The following is a 14,294-nucleotide window of genomic DNA, read 5'->3' as shown; positions in this document are numbered from 1 at the left end:
TTCCTTCTTTTGGAAAATCAAGAAAAAAATGAGAGGGGAGGATTTCCAGCCATATATATATATATATATATATATATATATATATATATATATATATATATATATATATGTATGTATATATTTTTTTTTCTTTTTTTTTGCCGCTGTCTCCCGCGTTTGCGAGGTAGCGCAAGGAAACAGACGAAAGAAATGGCCCAACCCACCCCCAAACACATGTATATACATACGTCCACACACGCAAATATACATACCTACACAGCTTTCCATGGTTTACCCCACACGCTTCACATGCCCTGATTCAATCCACTGACAGCACGTCAACCACGGTATACCACATCGATCCAATTCACTCTATTCCTTGCCCTCCTTTCACCCTCCTGCATGTTCAGGCCCCGATCACACAAAATCTTTTTCACTCCATCTTTCCACCTCCAATTTGGTCTCCCACTTCTCCTCGTTCCCTCCACCTCCGACACATATATCCTTTGGTCAATCTTTCCTCACTCATTCTCTCCATGTGCCCAAACCATTTCAAAACACTCTCTTCTGCTCTCTCAACCACGCTCTTTTTATTTCCACACATCTCTCTTACCCTTACGTTACTTACTCGATCAAACCACCTCACACCACACATTGTCCTCAAACATCTCATTTCCAGCACATCCATCCTCCTGCGCACAACTCTATCCATAGTCCACGCCTCGCAACCATACAACATTGTTGGAACCACTATTCCTTCAAACATACCCATTTTTGCTTTCCGAGATAATGTTCTCGACTTCCACACATTCTTCAAGGCTCCCATGATTTTCGCCCCCTCCCCCACCCTATGATCCACTTCCGCTTCCATGGTTCCATCCGCTGCCAGATCCACTCCCAGATATCTAAAACACTTTACTTCCTCCAGTTTTGCTCCATTCAAACTTACCTCCCAATTGACTTGACCCTCAACCCTACTGTACCTAATAACCTTGCTCTTATTCACATTTACTCTTAACTTTCTTCTTTCACACACTTTACCAAACTCAGTTACCAGCTTGTGCAGTTTCTCACATGAATCAGCCACCAGCGCTGTATCATCAGCGAACAACAACTGACTCACTTCCCAAGCTCTCTCATCCCCAACAGACTTCATACTTGCCCCTCTTTCCAAAACTCTTGCATTTACCTCCCTAACAACCCCATCCATAAACAAATTAAACAACAATGGAGACATCACACCCCTGCCGCAAACCTACATTCACTGAGAACCAATCACTTTCCTCTCTTCCTACACGTACACATGCCTTACATCCTCGATAAAAACTTTTCACTGCTTCTAACAACTTGCCTCCCACACCATATAGAAGAATATATATATATCCTCCCTGGGGATAGAGGAGAAAGAATACTTCCCACGTATTCCCTGCGTGTCGTAGAAGGCGACTAAAAGGGGAGGGAGCGGGGGGCTGGAAATAATCCCCTCTCGTTTTTTTTTTGTTTTTTAAAATTTTCCAAAAGAAGGAACAGAGAAGGGGGCCAGGCGAGGATATTCCTTCAAAGGCCTAGTCCGATGTTCTTAATGCTACCTCGCTAACGCGGGAAATGGCGAATAGTATGAAAAAAAGGAAAAAAAAAGAATATATACATATATATTTTGGAAAGGATCGCAATTTTGCGCGTGATCAAGATATTCCTACGAGACCATGGAATTTTTCGTGTTTCATTTTCCCCGTGGACTCGTAGGAATATATATATATATATATATATATATATATATATATATATATATATATATATATATATATATATATATATATATATATATATATATATATATCCCTGGGGATAGGGGATTAAGAATACTTCCCACGCATTCCTCACGTGTCGTAAAAGGTGGCTAAAGGGGACAGGAGCGGGGGCTGGGAACCCTCCCCTCCTTGTATTTTAACTTTCTAAAAGGGGAAACAGAAGAAGGAGTCACGCGGGGAGTGCTCATCCTCCTCGAAGGCTCAGAGTGGGGTGTCTAAATGTGTGTGGATGTAACCAAGATGAGAAAAGAGGAGAGATAGGTAGTATGTTTGAGGAAAGGAACCTGGATGTTTTGGCTCTGAGTGAAACGAAGCTCAAGGGTAAAGGGGAAGAGTGGTTGGAGAATGTCTTGGGAGTAAAGTCAGGGGTTAGTGAGAGGACAAGAGCAAGGGAAGGAGTAGCACTACTCCTGAAACAGGAGTAGTGGGAGTATGTGATAGAATGTAAGAAAGTAAACTCTAGATTGATATGGGTAAAACTGAAAGTGGATGGAGAGAGATGGGTGATTATTGGTGCATATGCACCTGGGCATGAGAAGATCATGAGAGGCAAGTGTTTTGGGAGCAACTGAGTGAGCGTGTTAGTAGTTTTGATGCACGAGACCAGGTTATAGTGATGGGTGATTTGAATGCAAAGGTGAGTAATTTGGCAGTTGAGGGATAAATTGGTGTACATGGGGTGTTCAGTGTTGTAAATGGATATGGTGAAGAGCTTGTAGATTTATGTGCTGAAAAAGGATTGGTGATTGGGAATACCTGGTTTAAAAAGAGAGATATACATAAGTATACGTATGTGAGTAAGAGAGATGGCCAGAGAGCGTAACTGGATTATGTGGTAATTGATATGCGCGCGAAAGAGACTTTTGGATGATAATGTGCTGAGAGGTGCAACTGGATGGATGTCTGATCATTATCTTGTGGAGGCGAAGGTGGATTTGTAGAGGTTTTCAGAAAAAACGAGAGAATGTTGGGGTGAAAAGAGTGGCGAGAGTAAGTGAGCTTGGGAAGGAGACTTGTGTGAGGAAGTACCAGGAGAGACTGAGTACAGAATGGAAAAAGGTGAGAACAGAGGACGTAAGGGGAGTGGGGGAGGAATGGGATGTATTTAGAAAAGCAGTGATGGCTTGTGCAAAAGATGCTTGTGGCATGAGAAGCGTGGGGGGTGGGCAGATTAGAAAGGGTAGTGAGTGGTGGGATGAAGATGTAAGATTATTAGTGAAAGAGAAGAGAGAGGCATTTGGACGATTTTTGCAGGGAAATGATGCAAATGAGTGGGAGATGTATAAAAGAAAGAGGCAGGAGGTCAAGAGAAAGGTGCAAGAGTTGAAAAAGAAGGCAAATGAGAGTTAAGCTGAGAATCATTAAATTTTAGAGAGAATTTAAGATGTTTTGGAAGGAGGTAAATAGAGTGCGTAAGTCAAGGGAACAAATGGGAACTTCAGTGAAGGGGGCTAATGGGGAGGTGATAACAAGTAGTGGTGATGTGAGAAGGAGATGGAGTGAGTATTTTGAAGGTTTGTTGAATGTGTTTGATGATAGAGTGGCAGATATAGGGTGTTTTGGTCGAGGTGGTGTGCAAAGTGAGAGCGTTGGGGAAGATGATTTGGTAAACAGAGAAGAGGTAGGAAAAGCTTTGCGGAAGATGAAAGCCGGCAAGGCGGCGGGTTTGGATGGTATTGCAGTGTAATTTATTAAAAAAGGGGTGACTGTATTCTTGACTGGTTGTTAAGGTTATTTGATGTATGTATGACTCATGGTGAGGTGCCTGAGGATTGGCGGAATGCTTGCATAGTGCCATTGTACAAAGGCAAAGGGGATAAAAGTGAGTGCTCAAGTTACAGAGGTATAAGTTTGTTGAGTATTTCTGGGATATTATATGGGAGGGTATTGATTCTGAGGGTGAAGGCATGTACAGAGCATCAGATTGGGGAAGAGCAGTGTGGTTTCAGAAGTGGTAGAGGATGTGTGGATCAGGTGTTTGCTTTGAAGAATGTATGTGAGAAATACTTAGAAAAGTAAATGGATTTGTATGTAGCATTTATGGATCTGGAGAAGGCATATGATACTCTGTGGACGGTATTGAAAATATATGGTGTGGGAGGCAAGTTGTTAGAAGCAGTGAAAAGTGTCTATCGAGGATGTAAGGCATGTGTACGTGTAGGAAGAGAGGAAAGTGATTGGTTCTCAGTGAATGTAGGTTTACGGCAGGGGTGTGTGATGTCTCCATGGTTGTTTGATTTGTTTATGGAGGGTTGTTAGGGAGGTGAATGCAAGAGTTTTGGAAAGAGGTGCAAGTATGCTGTCTGTTGTGGATGAGAGAGCTTGGGAAGTGAATCAGTTGTTGTTCGCTGATAATACAACGCTAGTGGCTGATTCGTGTGAGAAACTGCAGAGGCTGGTGACTGAGTTTGGTAAAGTGTGTGAAAGAAGAAAGCTGAGAATAAACGTGAATAAGAGCAAGGTTGTTAGGTACAGTAGGGTTGAGGGACAAGTCAATTGGGAGGTAAGTTTGAATGGAGAAAAACTGGAGGAAGTGAAGTGTTTTAGCTATCTGGGAGCGGATTTGGCAGCGGTTGCAACCATGGAAGCGAAAGTGAATCATAGGGTGGGGGAGGGGGCGAAAGTTCTGGGTGCGTTGAAGAATGTGTGGAAGTCGAGAACATTATCTTGGAAAGCAAAAATGGGTATGTTTGAAGGAATAGTGGTTCCAACAATGTAATATGGTTGCGAGGCGTGGGCTATGGATAGAGTTGTGCGCAGGAGGGTGGATGTGCTGGAAATGAGATGTTTGAGGACAATATGTGGTGTGAGGTGGTTTGATCGAGTAAGTAATAATAGGGTAAGAGAGATGTGTGGTAATAAAAAGAGTGTGGTTGAGAGAGCAGACGAGGGTGTTTTGAAATAGTTTGGTCACATGGAGAGAATGAGTGAGGAAAGAATGACCAAGAGGATATATGTGTCAGAGGTGGAGGGAACGAGAAGTAGGAGACCACATTGGAGGTGGAAAGATGGAGTGAAGATTTTGAGTGATCGGGGCCTGAACATGCAGGAGGGTGAAAGGCGTGCAAGGAATAGAGTGAATTGGAAGGATGTGGTATACCAGGGTCGACGTGCTGTCAATGGATTGAACCAGGGCATGTGAAGCGTCTGGGGTAAACCATGGAAAGTTCTGTGGGGCCTGGATGTGGAAAGGGAGCTGTAGTTTCGGTGCATTAGTACATGACAGCTAGAGACTGAGTGTGAACGAGAGTGGCCTTTGTTGTCTTTTCGTAGCGCTACCTCGCGCACATGCGGGAAAAGGGGTTGTTGTTTCATGTGTGGCGGGGTGGCGATGGGAATGAGTAAAAGCAGACAGTATGAATCACGTACATGTGTATATATGTATATGTTGGTGTGCGTATATATATGTATGCGTTAAGATGTATATTTATGTATATTTGCGTGTGCGGACGTGTATGTATATGCATGTGTATGTGGGTGGGTTGGGCCATTCTTTCGTCTGTTTCCTTGCCCTACCTCGCTAACGCGGGAGACAGCGACAAAGCAATATATATAGTCCACATGTTCGTATACGTGTATGGTGTGTCTTTGTGTATAGTGTGCCTTTGTGTAGGGTGTTGTTGCTATCGGCTCGGACCTCACTTCCCTGACCGAGTTATTTGCCTTAGTAATTCTGTGTTGAAGCAGATGTTTACCAGTCCTCCAGCACCCAAACCCTTATCAGCGGCGTCAGATCAAGGCGTGGGGCCAGCTGCGGGGTATGTCATCCCGTACGTTCGCTGCTGACGTGGACAAGGGAACAAAGTAGTTTGAATTCACGCCATGTGGGCCGGACCTTAGGCCTCCTTCTGCCAATCACGTCAAGATGAGGGCATGACAATCAGTCTTTTGACCTATCAAGGGCAATTGTGTCATTCCGACCTATCATAACCATAGGTGGCGGGTCAAGGCGTGGCTAGCTGTCCCTGCCTTGCTGGTCCTTCAGATAAAAGGCTCAGACGATCGTCTGGGAGTCGATTCCTTCAGCAGTCTCGAGCCCAGCAAGGTAATGTAGGCTTTCCGTGTCTCGAACCCCGTAGCCACTGCTACCCTAGTTTGTAAGATGTTTACTGTGTCACGTCAGGTTTAGCTAAGTGTAACGATGATGTTTACTGTGTCACGTCAGGTCTAACTAAGTGCAATGTTATCGAACAAATTGTCACAAAGGAAAGAGATCTGGTTTGAAATCTTATCTGGAATGTTAACTCATGTTCACTGTTAAACTCATGTTCAGTGTTAACCTAAATGATTCACGCCTGATCTATGTGTTCACCTTGTACATTTGAATTCTTTCATTACAAGTAATTCTAACCCTGGTGTTTGTTATAATCCCATAACGTTAAGATAGTGTTATCCTGAGTTGTGCAACATAACAAATCTAACGTCCTTGCAAAGACAAGGATCAGTACAGTATTTGTAACATACATATGTTACTGGCGAGCTTGTCCGAATAAGTATTGACTTCGTATCAATATATATATATATATATATATATATATATATATATATATATATATATATATATATATATATATATATATATATATATATATATTGGGGAAGAGCAGTGTGGTTTCAGAAGTGGTAGAGGATGTGTGGATCAGGTGTTTGCTTTGAAGAATGTATGTGAGAAATACTTAGAAAAGCAAATGGATTTGTATGTAGCATTTATGGATCTGGAGAAGGCATATGATAGAGTTGATAGAGATGCTCTGTGGAAGGTATTAAGAATATATGGTGTGGGAGGCAAGTTGTTAGAAGCAGTGAAAAGTTTTTATCGAGGATGTAAGGCATGTGTACGTGTAGGAAGATAGGAAAGTGATCGGTTCTCAGTGAATGTAGGTTTGCGGCAGGGGTGTGTGATGTCTCCATGGTTGTTTAATTTGTTTATGGATGGGGTTGTTAGGGAGGTGAATGCAAGAGTTTTGGAAAGAGGGGCAAGTATGAAGTCTGTTGGGGATGAGAGAGCTTGGGAAGTGAGTCAGTTGTTGTTCGCTGATGATACAGCGCTGGTGGCTGATTCATGTGAAAAACTGCAGAAGCTGGTGACTGAGTTTGGTAAAGTGTGTGAAAGAAGAAAGTTAAGAGTAAATGTGAATAAGAGCAAGGTTATTAGGTACAGTAGGGTTGAGGGTCAAGTCAATTGGGAGGTGAGTTTGAATGGAGAAAAACTTGAGGAAGTGAAGAGTTTTAGATATCTGGGAGTGGATCTGGCAGCGGATGGAACCATGGAAGCGGAAGTGGATCATAGGGTGGTCAGGGGGCGAAAATTCTGGGAGCCTTGAAGAATGTGTGGAAGTCGAGAACATTATCTCGGAAAGCAAAAATGGGTATGTTTGAAGGAATAGTGGTTCCAACAATGTTGTATGGTTGCGAGGCGTGGGCTATGGATAGAGTTGTGCGCAGGAGGATGGATGTGCTGGAAATGAGATGTTTGAGGACAATGTGTGGTGTGAGGTGGTTTGATCGAGTAAGTAACGTAAGGGTAAGAGAGATGTGTGGAAATAAAAAGAGCGTGGTTGAGAGAGCAGAAGAGGGTGTTTTGAAATGGTTTGGGCAAATGGAGAGAATGAGTGAGGAAAGATTGACCAAGAGGATATATGTGTCGGAGGTGGAGGGAACGAGGAGAAGAAGGAGACCAAATTGGAGGTGGAAAGATGGAGTGAAAAAGATTTTGTGTGATCGGGGCCTGAACATGCAGGAGGGTGAAAGGAGGGCAAGGAATAGAGTGAATTGGAGCGATGTGGTATACCGGGGTTGACGTGCTGTCAGTGGATTGAATCAAGGCATGTGAAGCGTCTGGGGTAAACCATGGAAAGCTGTGTAGGTATGTATATTTGCGTGTGTGGACGTATGTATATACATGTGTATGGGGGTGGGTTGGGCCATTTCTTTCGTCTGTTTCCTTGCGCTACCTCGCAAACGCGGGAGACAGTATATCTACTGTAGATCACTGTATAAGACATAGTTCCAGTTCTTTTATCCCATTCATGCCTTTCACCCTTCTGCATGTTCAGGCCCCAGTCACTCAAAATGTTTTTTACACCATCCTTCCATCTCCAATTTGGTCCTCCCATTCTCCTTTTTCCCTCCACTTCTGACACATATATCCCTATTCATTCTATCCATAAGTTCAAACCATTTCAGCACACCCTCCTCAGCTCTGTCAACCACACTCTTTTTATTAAGACACTTCTCCCACCTTTTCATCTCTAGCTCCCTAGGGTAGGGGAGAAAGAATTCTCAACATATTTCTTTGATGTCTTAGAAGGTAAATAATGGGAGCAGGTGCAGGGGCCTGGAAACTTTTCCCTCCCTGTATTTCAATTTCTAAAAAATGGAATGTAAGAAGGAACCAGGGAGTGCTGTCTTTTGTTATTTGGGAGACCAAATTGGAGGTGGAAAGATGGAGTGAAAAAGATTTTGTGTGATCGGGGCCTGAACATGCAGGAGGGTGAAAGGAGGGCAAGGAATAGAGTGAATTGGAGCGATGTGGTATACCGGGGTTGACGTGCTGTCAGTGGATTGAATCAAGGCATGTGAAGCGTCTGGGGTAAACCATGGAAAGCTGTGTAGGTATGTATATTTGCGTGTGTGGACGTATGTATATACATGTGTATGGGGGGGGGGGGGGTTGGGCCTTTTCTTTCGCCTGTTTCCTTGCGCTACCTCGCAAACGCGGGAGACAGCGACAAAGTATAATAAAAAAAATAAAAAATAAATATCATTATTATTATTATTATTATTATTATATTATTATTATTATTATTATTATTATTACTATTATTATTATTATTATTATTATTATTATATCCCTGGGGATAGGGGATTAAGAATACTTCCCACGTATTCCCTGCGTGTCGTAGAAGGCGACTAAAAGGGGAGGGAGCGGGGGACTGGAAATCCTCCCCTCTCGTTTTTTTTTTTAAATTTTCCAAAAGAAGGAACAGAGGGGGCCAGGTGAGGATATTCCAAAAAAGGCCCAGTCCTCTGTTCTTAGTGCTACCTCGCTAATACGGGAAATGGCGAATAGTTAAAATATATATATATATATATATATATATATATATATATATATATATATATATATATATATATATATATATATATATATATATATATACATAAATATATCCATCGCTGGGGATAAGGGATGTATATAGAATGCTTCCCAGGTATTTCCTGCGTGTCGTAAAACGCGACAAAAAAGTCCATCACCAACACATTCACACCTTGCATGCGCCACCCTCTGCAGTCTGTCTGCACACACGTCGAGTCAACCGTGAACGACTCACTGAGAGTTGCGCTCTATAATCGAACACAAGCCTCACCTGGAACACCGCCATCAGAGCAGTCACACCTGTGGCTGGTCCCTAATTACTTTCGCCGTACAGCAGCAACCAGCTGTCCTCTACCTACTTCACGAGCTCTCCACACAAATTTTTGACCTAGTGAGGCGCGTAGAACGTCTCTACCTGATTCCGCAGGATGCCTGGCCCCACGCTCTCTGACCACTTCCAAGTTGCTGCCCAAGAATTTATCACGGGGTTATATGTCGCACTGAATGCTCGTCCACTCTAGCCTCTGATCGACAGCTGCGCAGATCGCAGTTTCTTCTGCTCCGAACTGCACACCACCTTGAACATTAAATGCAACCCTCCGAGTGGCTTGACGCCGTCCATAAAGGATAAACGTGAAACAAAGTGGCTCTGATGCAACCACGTGCACTCCGGCAGAAACTCCGCTGCCAAGTTGGAGATGTACGATGTCTGTTCCCTCGCACCGCCACTGCTCCGCTCAAGCTGACGCCACCCTTCTTCCATGTCTTAAAACACGAGACGTGGACGACATTTCGCAAACACCCAGAGTCTATCAACATAAGACACTAAACGCTGTCCACACTCCCCACAGCACTCGGCAGCGCCTCACTCACTGAATGCAGTTAGAGGAACTTGGCGCAAACGCCTCCCCTCCTCGCTCGTTTCCCGAGCACGCAAGACGATGTGGCCTAAACTACCACACTGGTAATACCTCACGCAACGCTGTGGGCGACGCCTAACACTCCGTTGTGCTTCTCCATCCACAGCGTTACTCCGACGGCGAGCCAAGGTGTCAGTACTGGAGAGGCGACGAGTTTCGTCGCAAACATAGCACCTTTGGCTCGTGGCGGACACACGTAGCGCAGCGTCAGTAAAGCACGCTTCCGATAACCCAGGGGGGTTAGTCATCCATGATGACCGCCCTGGCCTGCGCCAGAATCTGGTCCAAGTCGAGAGCCTCCACGCGTAACCCTGCTCTGAGCCGTTGGCCGACGTTCCCTGGAAGTCCAGCCACGAAAGCAAGGCAAGATCCTTGTCAGTTATCCCGCAGCTCGGCCTGGTACACACCTGGTGACTCCGTTGCGCAACTTCCTGCTGACAAACTACTCATTACAACGTACGGGTCCACAACAAACGCGGCTAGCAGCGTCTCCTTCACCCTCAAACACTTCTCCGTGTACGCCTCGGTCAGCTGTAGGTACACGGCGAAGGAGCACACGAATGACGCTTGCCACATCCTCGAGTCCTCGCAGTTAGCACACAAGGTCCAACTCATCGAGCCACTGCCTCGTATTCAAGGATCAAGTTGGCCACTACCTCGTATTCAAGAATCAAGTCGAAGTAATTTTCAGCATCTTATTCCTCCATAGTGCCTAAATCTAAGCTTGAGGCAGACTTGATAAGAAGACAAAAAGTGAAAAAGAAACACGTACACCATAGGGCGCACACAACGCCTGCCAACCACAGCAGAAGGGCCAGCGGCCGCCGGCTCACAATCAACCTTGGACGCGGTGCATACACAGATACCAACACTGATAACGCCCAGGGCACCGCCTTGACGCCCACTGACATCACTCCGGCCTACGTGACGCCAGGGAATGAACAGCGCCATCTATAGTTTGGCTCCCCAGTGAAAATCCATCGCGTTAGATGTGGTCAAGTCAATGGACCAACCTAAATATCAAGAGAATCAAAAACCTGGTGCACCCGCTCCAACCACCCTGTCCTTGGAAAGCTCTTTTCTATCATTCATTCATTCATTGCCAAGATAGGAGAGCAGGTTGGCCTTGAAAGATTAACGAGTTGCAGGAGTCAAGTCGCTACCTATATATCCTAAACTTTCTCCTCCCTGACTCATAACTCAGGGTGGGTATCAGTAGTGTCGGGCAAACAGCGAATTTTGTTATGTTGGGTTGAAATTGTTTTTCCGAAGTTTGTCTTGAATGTGTTTGGCCAGTCATTCTTATAGCAAATAACGACTTTGTGATTTCTCTCACTCAAACCCCGGTTCCCACAAATAAAAGTCGGGGAAGGGAGGGACAATGTCAACTTCGATACAAGGGGATGTCCTAAATGGTAATTTGACCAAACTCTGAATCACAATGTAAACAGAGTCGTTATCTGTTCATGCAAACCAGGCAATAGATAGATTTCCTGCATGACTGCAGTCTAGATAATGTGTTTACAAATTACCACACATTAATTAAATGATTACCTTCTTAACACGAAACGATCCACTTGCATTTTTGTCATTCAAGCAGTGACATTTTTCTTGGTGCCCTTTCATGAGCACAAGTCATGCCAGACAATCATAATATATAAACCAGGCCATAGAAAGCGTCCATCCTGTTCTGGGAGACAAATATGAAAAGTGGCACCAAATGATTCCTTATATCTGAATTGCTAATAAAGGAATCTAAATAAATGTCTCCAATTCAAAGCACAAATAACTTTACCAGAACTAATGTTCACGAGTGCTACACTCCGCAATCAGAACCAGCAGTAACACGTCTGAAAATCTACCAAGAAGAAGAAAAGTGTCAGTTTCTGTAAACTGTCTTGAAATACTCGGAAAGTCGAATTTACTGAAAATAAAACTAGTAACGAACGCATGTTTACGTTTCCTGGCTTATCGTCCTTCACATAAATCTGGTTTTACACAGGAAAACAACAGAAGCCAAAGCTAATACTGTTTTGTAAAGCAACAAATTGATACAGAGGCTAAGTCCTCGGCTGACACTATCTGTGTGGCGCCTGTGATGGCGTCAGTGGCCGTGGCTGGAAGCTGCTGTTGCCATGCAGTTATGGACCCAACGATCGACCGGAATCACAGTTAAAAATACAGAGTAAAAATCTGACTTTACTAGATGGTTTGTCTTCCATTTAGTGAAGACTAATGACTTCCGTCACATAACTATTTGTCTTTAAATCTCTTAGCGTATGACACGTATCCAGAGTTGGTCAGAATACAAAAGTAAATTGTAAACTCGTTAAAGATAATAAACTTTAGAATAAGATTGATGTGGACAAAAATATTGCATCAGAAAACTTACCAGTTTTTGAGTTGAATACAGTCTTAAATTCAGTCTCAAAAATCTTGCTGTAGCTGTTGTTATGCGGAGGTACATGACCGGCCAGTGAAACTATGTTTAACTACTTACATCAATAGTTAAGAAAGTTCTGTTTGATAAAACGATATACTTTAACGATATACTTTTACTGGGAGATAATAGTTCACAATAAACTCGTCAGTCTTGTGGGAAGGTAGCGAAACTATTATTTCAATACTTACCATTATAAATTACCAGTTAAACATATGGCCATTTAAATATCCTTTCAAAATAAAGATTTTAAGAATACAGTAATTACAAATACTGTGTAGCTCAAGCTGGGTAAACTGCCCCCTTGGAGATACATGATGACTATGGAATGGCTTTTATCTATCAATATCTCTGAGGGCAACTCTAGCACAGTGTTTTGCCGAGGCTCTTACCTTATGTCCCTACTGACTACTACATAATGCTCTTTCCAACTACTACTCTACCTAAAATTTCTTCCTAATGCTTCTACCTATATGTTCCTATGATATTTACTACTTATGTGATGGCTTTAGACACTTGCATAACCTACAAACTTGCACACAATCTTAACTTACCAATCCCGAAGACACCAAAAAATACCCCAAGCACGAAAAGCGCAGTGGTCAATGGTATTTTGATGCGATCCTCCATGATTCCCTGATGTTGCTCCTTCCGGTCCCAACTAGATGACTAACCCCATCACACTGAACACCCTCCCTCCCTCCCTCCCTCAGCTGTACCTACCACTCCTTTTGCTGAGGTGCCACAACTCATGTATACAATTATCATACGGAATGTAATGAATTTTGTTCAGATCCTGAATATATATATATATATATATATATATATATATATATATATATATATATATATATATATATATATATTTTTTTTTTTTTTTTTTTTTTTTTGCTGTCTCCCGCGTTTGCGAGGTAGCGCAAGGAAACAGACGAAAGAAATAGCCCAACCCACCCCCATACACATGTATATACATACACGTCCACACACGCAAATATACCTACACAGCTTTCCATGGTTTACCCCAGACGCTTCACATCCCCTGATTCAATCCACTGACAGCACGTCAACCCCGGTATACCACATCGATCCAATTCACTCTATTCCTTGCCCTCCTTTCACCCTCCTGCATGTTCAGGCCCCGATCACACAAAGTCTTCTTCACTCCATCTTTCCACCTCCAATTTGGTCTCCCACTTCTCCTCGTTCCCTCCACCTCCGACACATATATCCTCTTGGTCAATCTTTCCTCACTCATTCTCTCCATGTGCCCAAACCATTTCAAAACACCCTCTTCTGCTCTCTCAACCACGCTCTTTTTATTTCCACACATCTCTCTTACCCTTACGTTACTTACTCGATCAAACCACCTCACACCACACATTGTCCTCAAACATCTCATTTCCAGCACATCCACCCTCCTGCGCACAACTCTATCAATAGCCCACGCCTCGCAACCATACAAAATTGTTGGAACCACTATCCCTTCAAACATACCCATCTTTGCTTTCCGAGATAATGTTCTCGACTTCCACACATTCTTCAAGGCTCCCAGGATTTTCGCCCCCTCCCCCACCATATGATCCACTTCCACTTTCATGGTTCCATCCGCTGCCAGATCCACTCCCAGATATCTAAAACACTTTACTTCCTCCAGCTTTTCTCCGTTCAAACTTACCTCCCAATTGACTTGACCCTCAACCCTACTGTACCTTGCTCTTATTCACATTTACTCTTAACTTTCTTCTTTCACACACTTTACCAAACTCAGTCACCAGCTTCTGCAGTTTCTCACATGAATCAGCCACCAGCGCTGTATCATCAGCGAACAACAACTGACTCACTTCCCAAGCTCTCTCATCCACAACAGACTTCATACTTGCCCCTCTTTCCAAAACTCTTGCATTCACCTCCCTAACAATCCCATCCATACACAAATTAAACAACCATGGAGATATCACACACCCCTGCCGCAAACCTACATTCACTGAGAACCAATCACTTTCCTCTCTTCCTACACGTACACGTGCCTTACATCCTCGATAAAA

The 14,294-nt window shown here is 43.5% G+C and overlaps 1 protein-coding gene across 3 annotated transcripts in view; it reads right to left on the bottom strand.

Annotated features, from left to right (window-relative positions):
* LOC139766822 (N-acetylated-alpha-linked acidic dipeptidase 2-like) overlaps positions 1–10,439 on the bottom strand; it is a 140,232-nt gene extending 129,793 nt beyond the window's left edge. For all 3 annotated transcript variants that reach the window (XM_071695747.1, XM_071695748.1, XM_071695746.1), the window contains exon 1: positions 10,217–10,439. In XM_071695747.1, the coding sequence (XP_071551848.1) occupies positions 10,217–10,424 (208 nt within the window). In that variant the 5' untranslated portion in view covers positions 10,425–10,439. The remainder of the gene's footprint in view (positions 1–10,216) is intronic.
* Between the last annotated feature and the right edge of the window lie 3,855 nt (positions 10,440–14,294).

Source organism: Panulirus ornatus, chromosome 58, assembly GCF_036320965.1.
Source record: "Panulirus ornatus isolate Po-2019 chromosome 58, ASM3632096v1, whole genome shotgun sequence".
NCBI lineage: Eukaryota > Metazoa > Arthropoda > Malacostraca > Decapoda > Palinuridae > Panulirus > Panulirus ornatus.
Note: the sequence above shows the minus strand (reverse complement) of the source record. Positions and strands in the feature narration are given on the sequence as shown.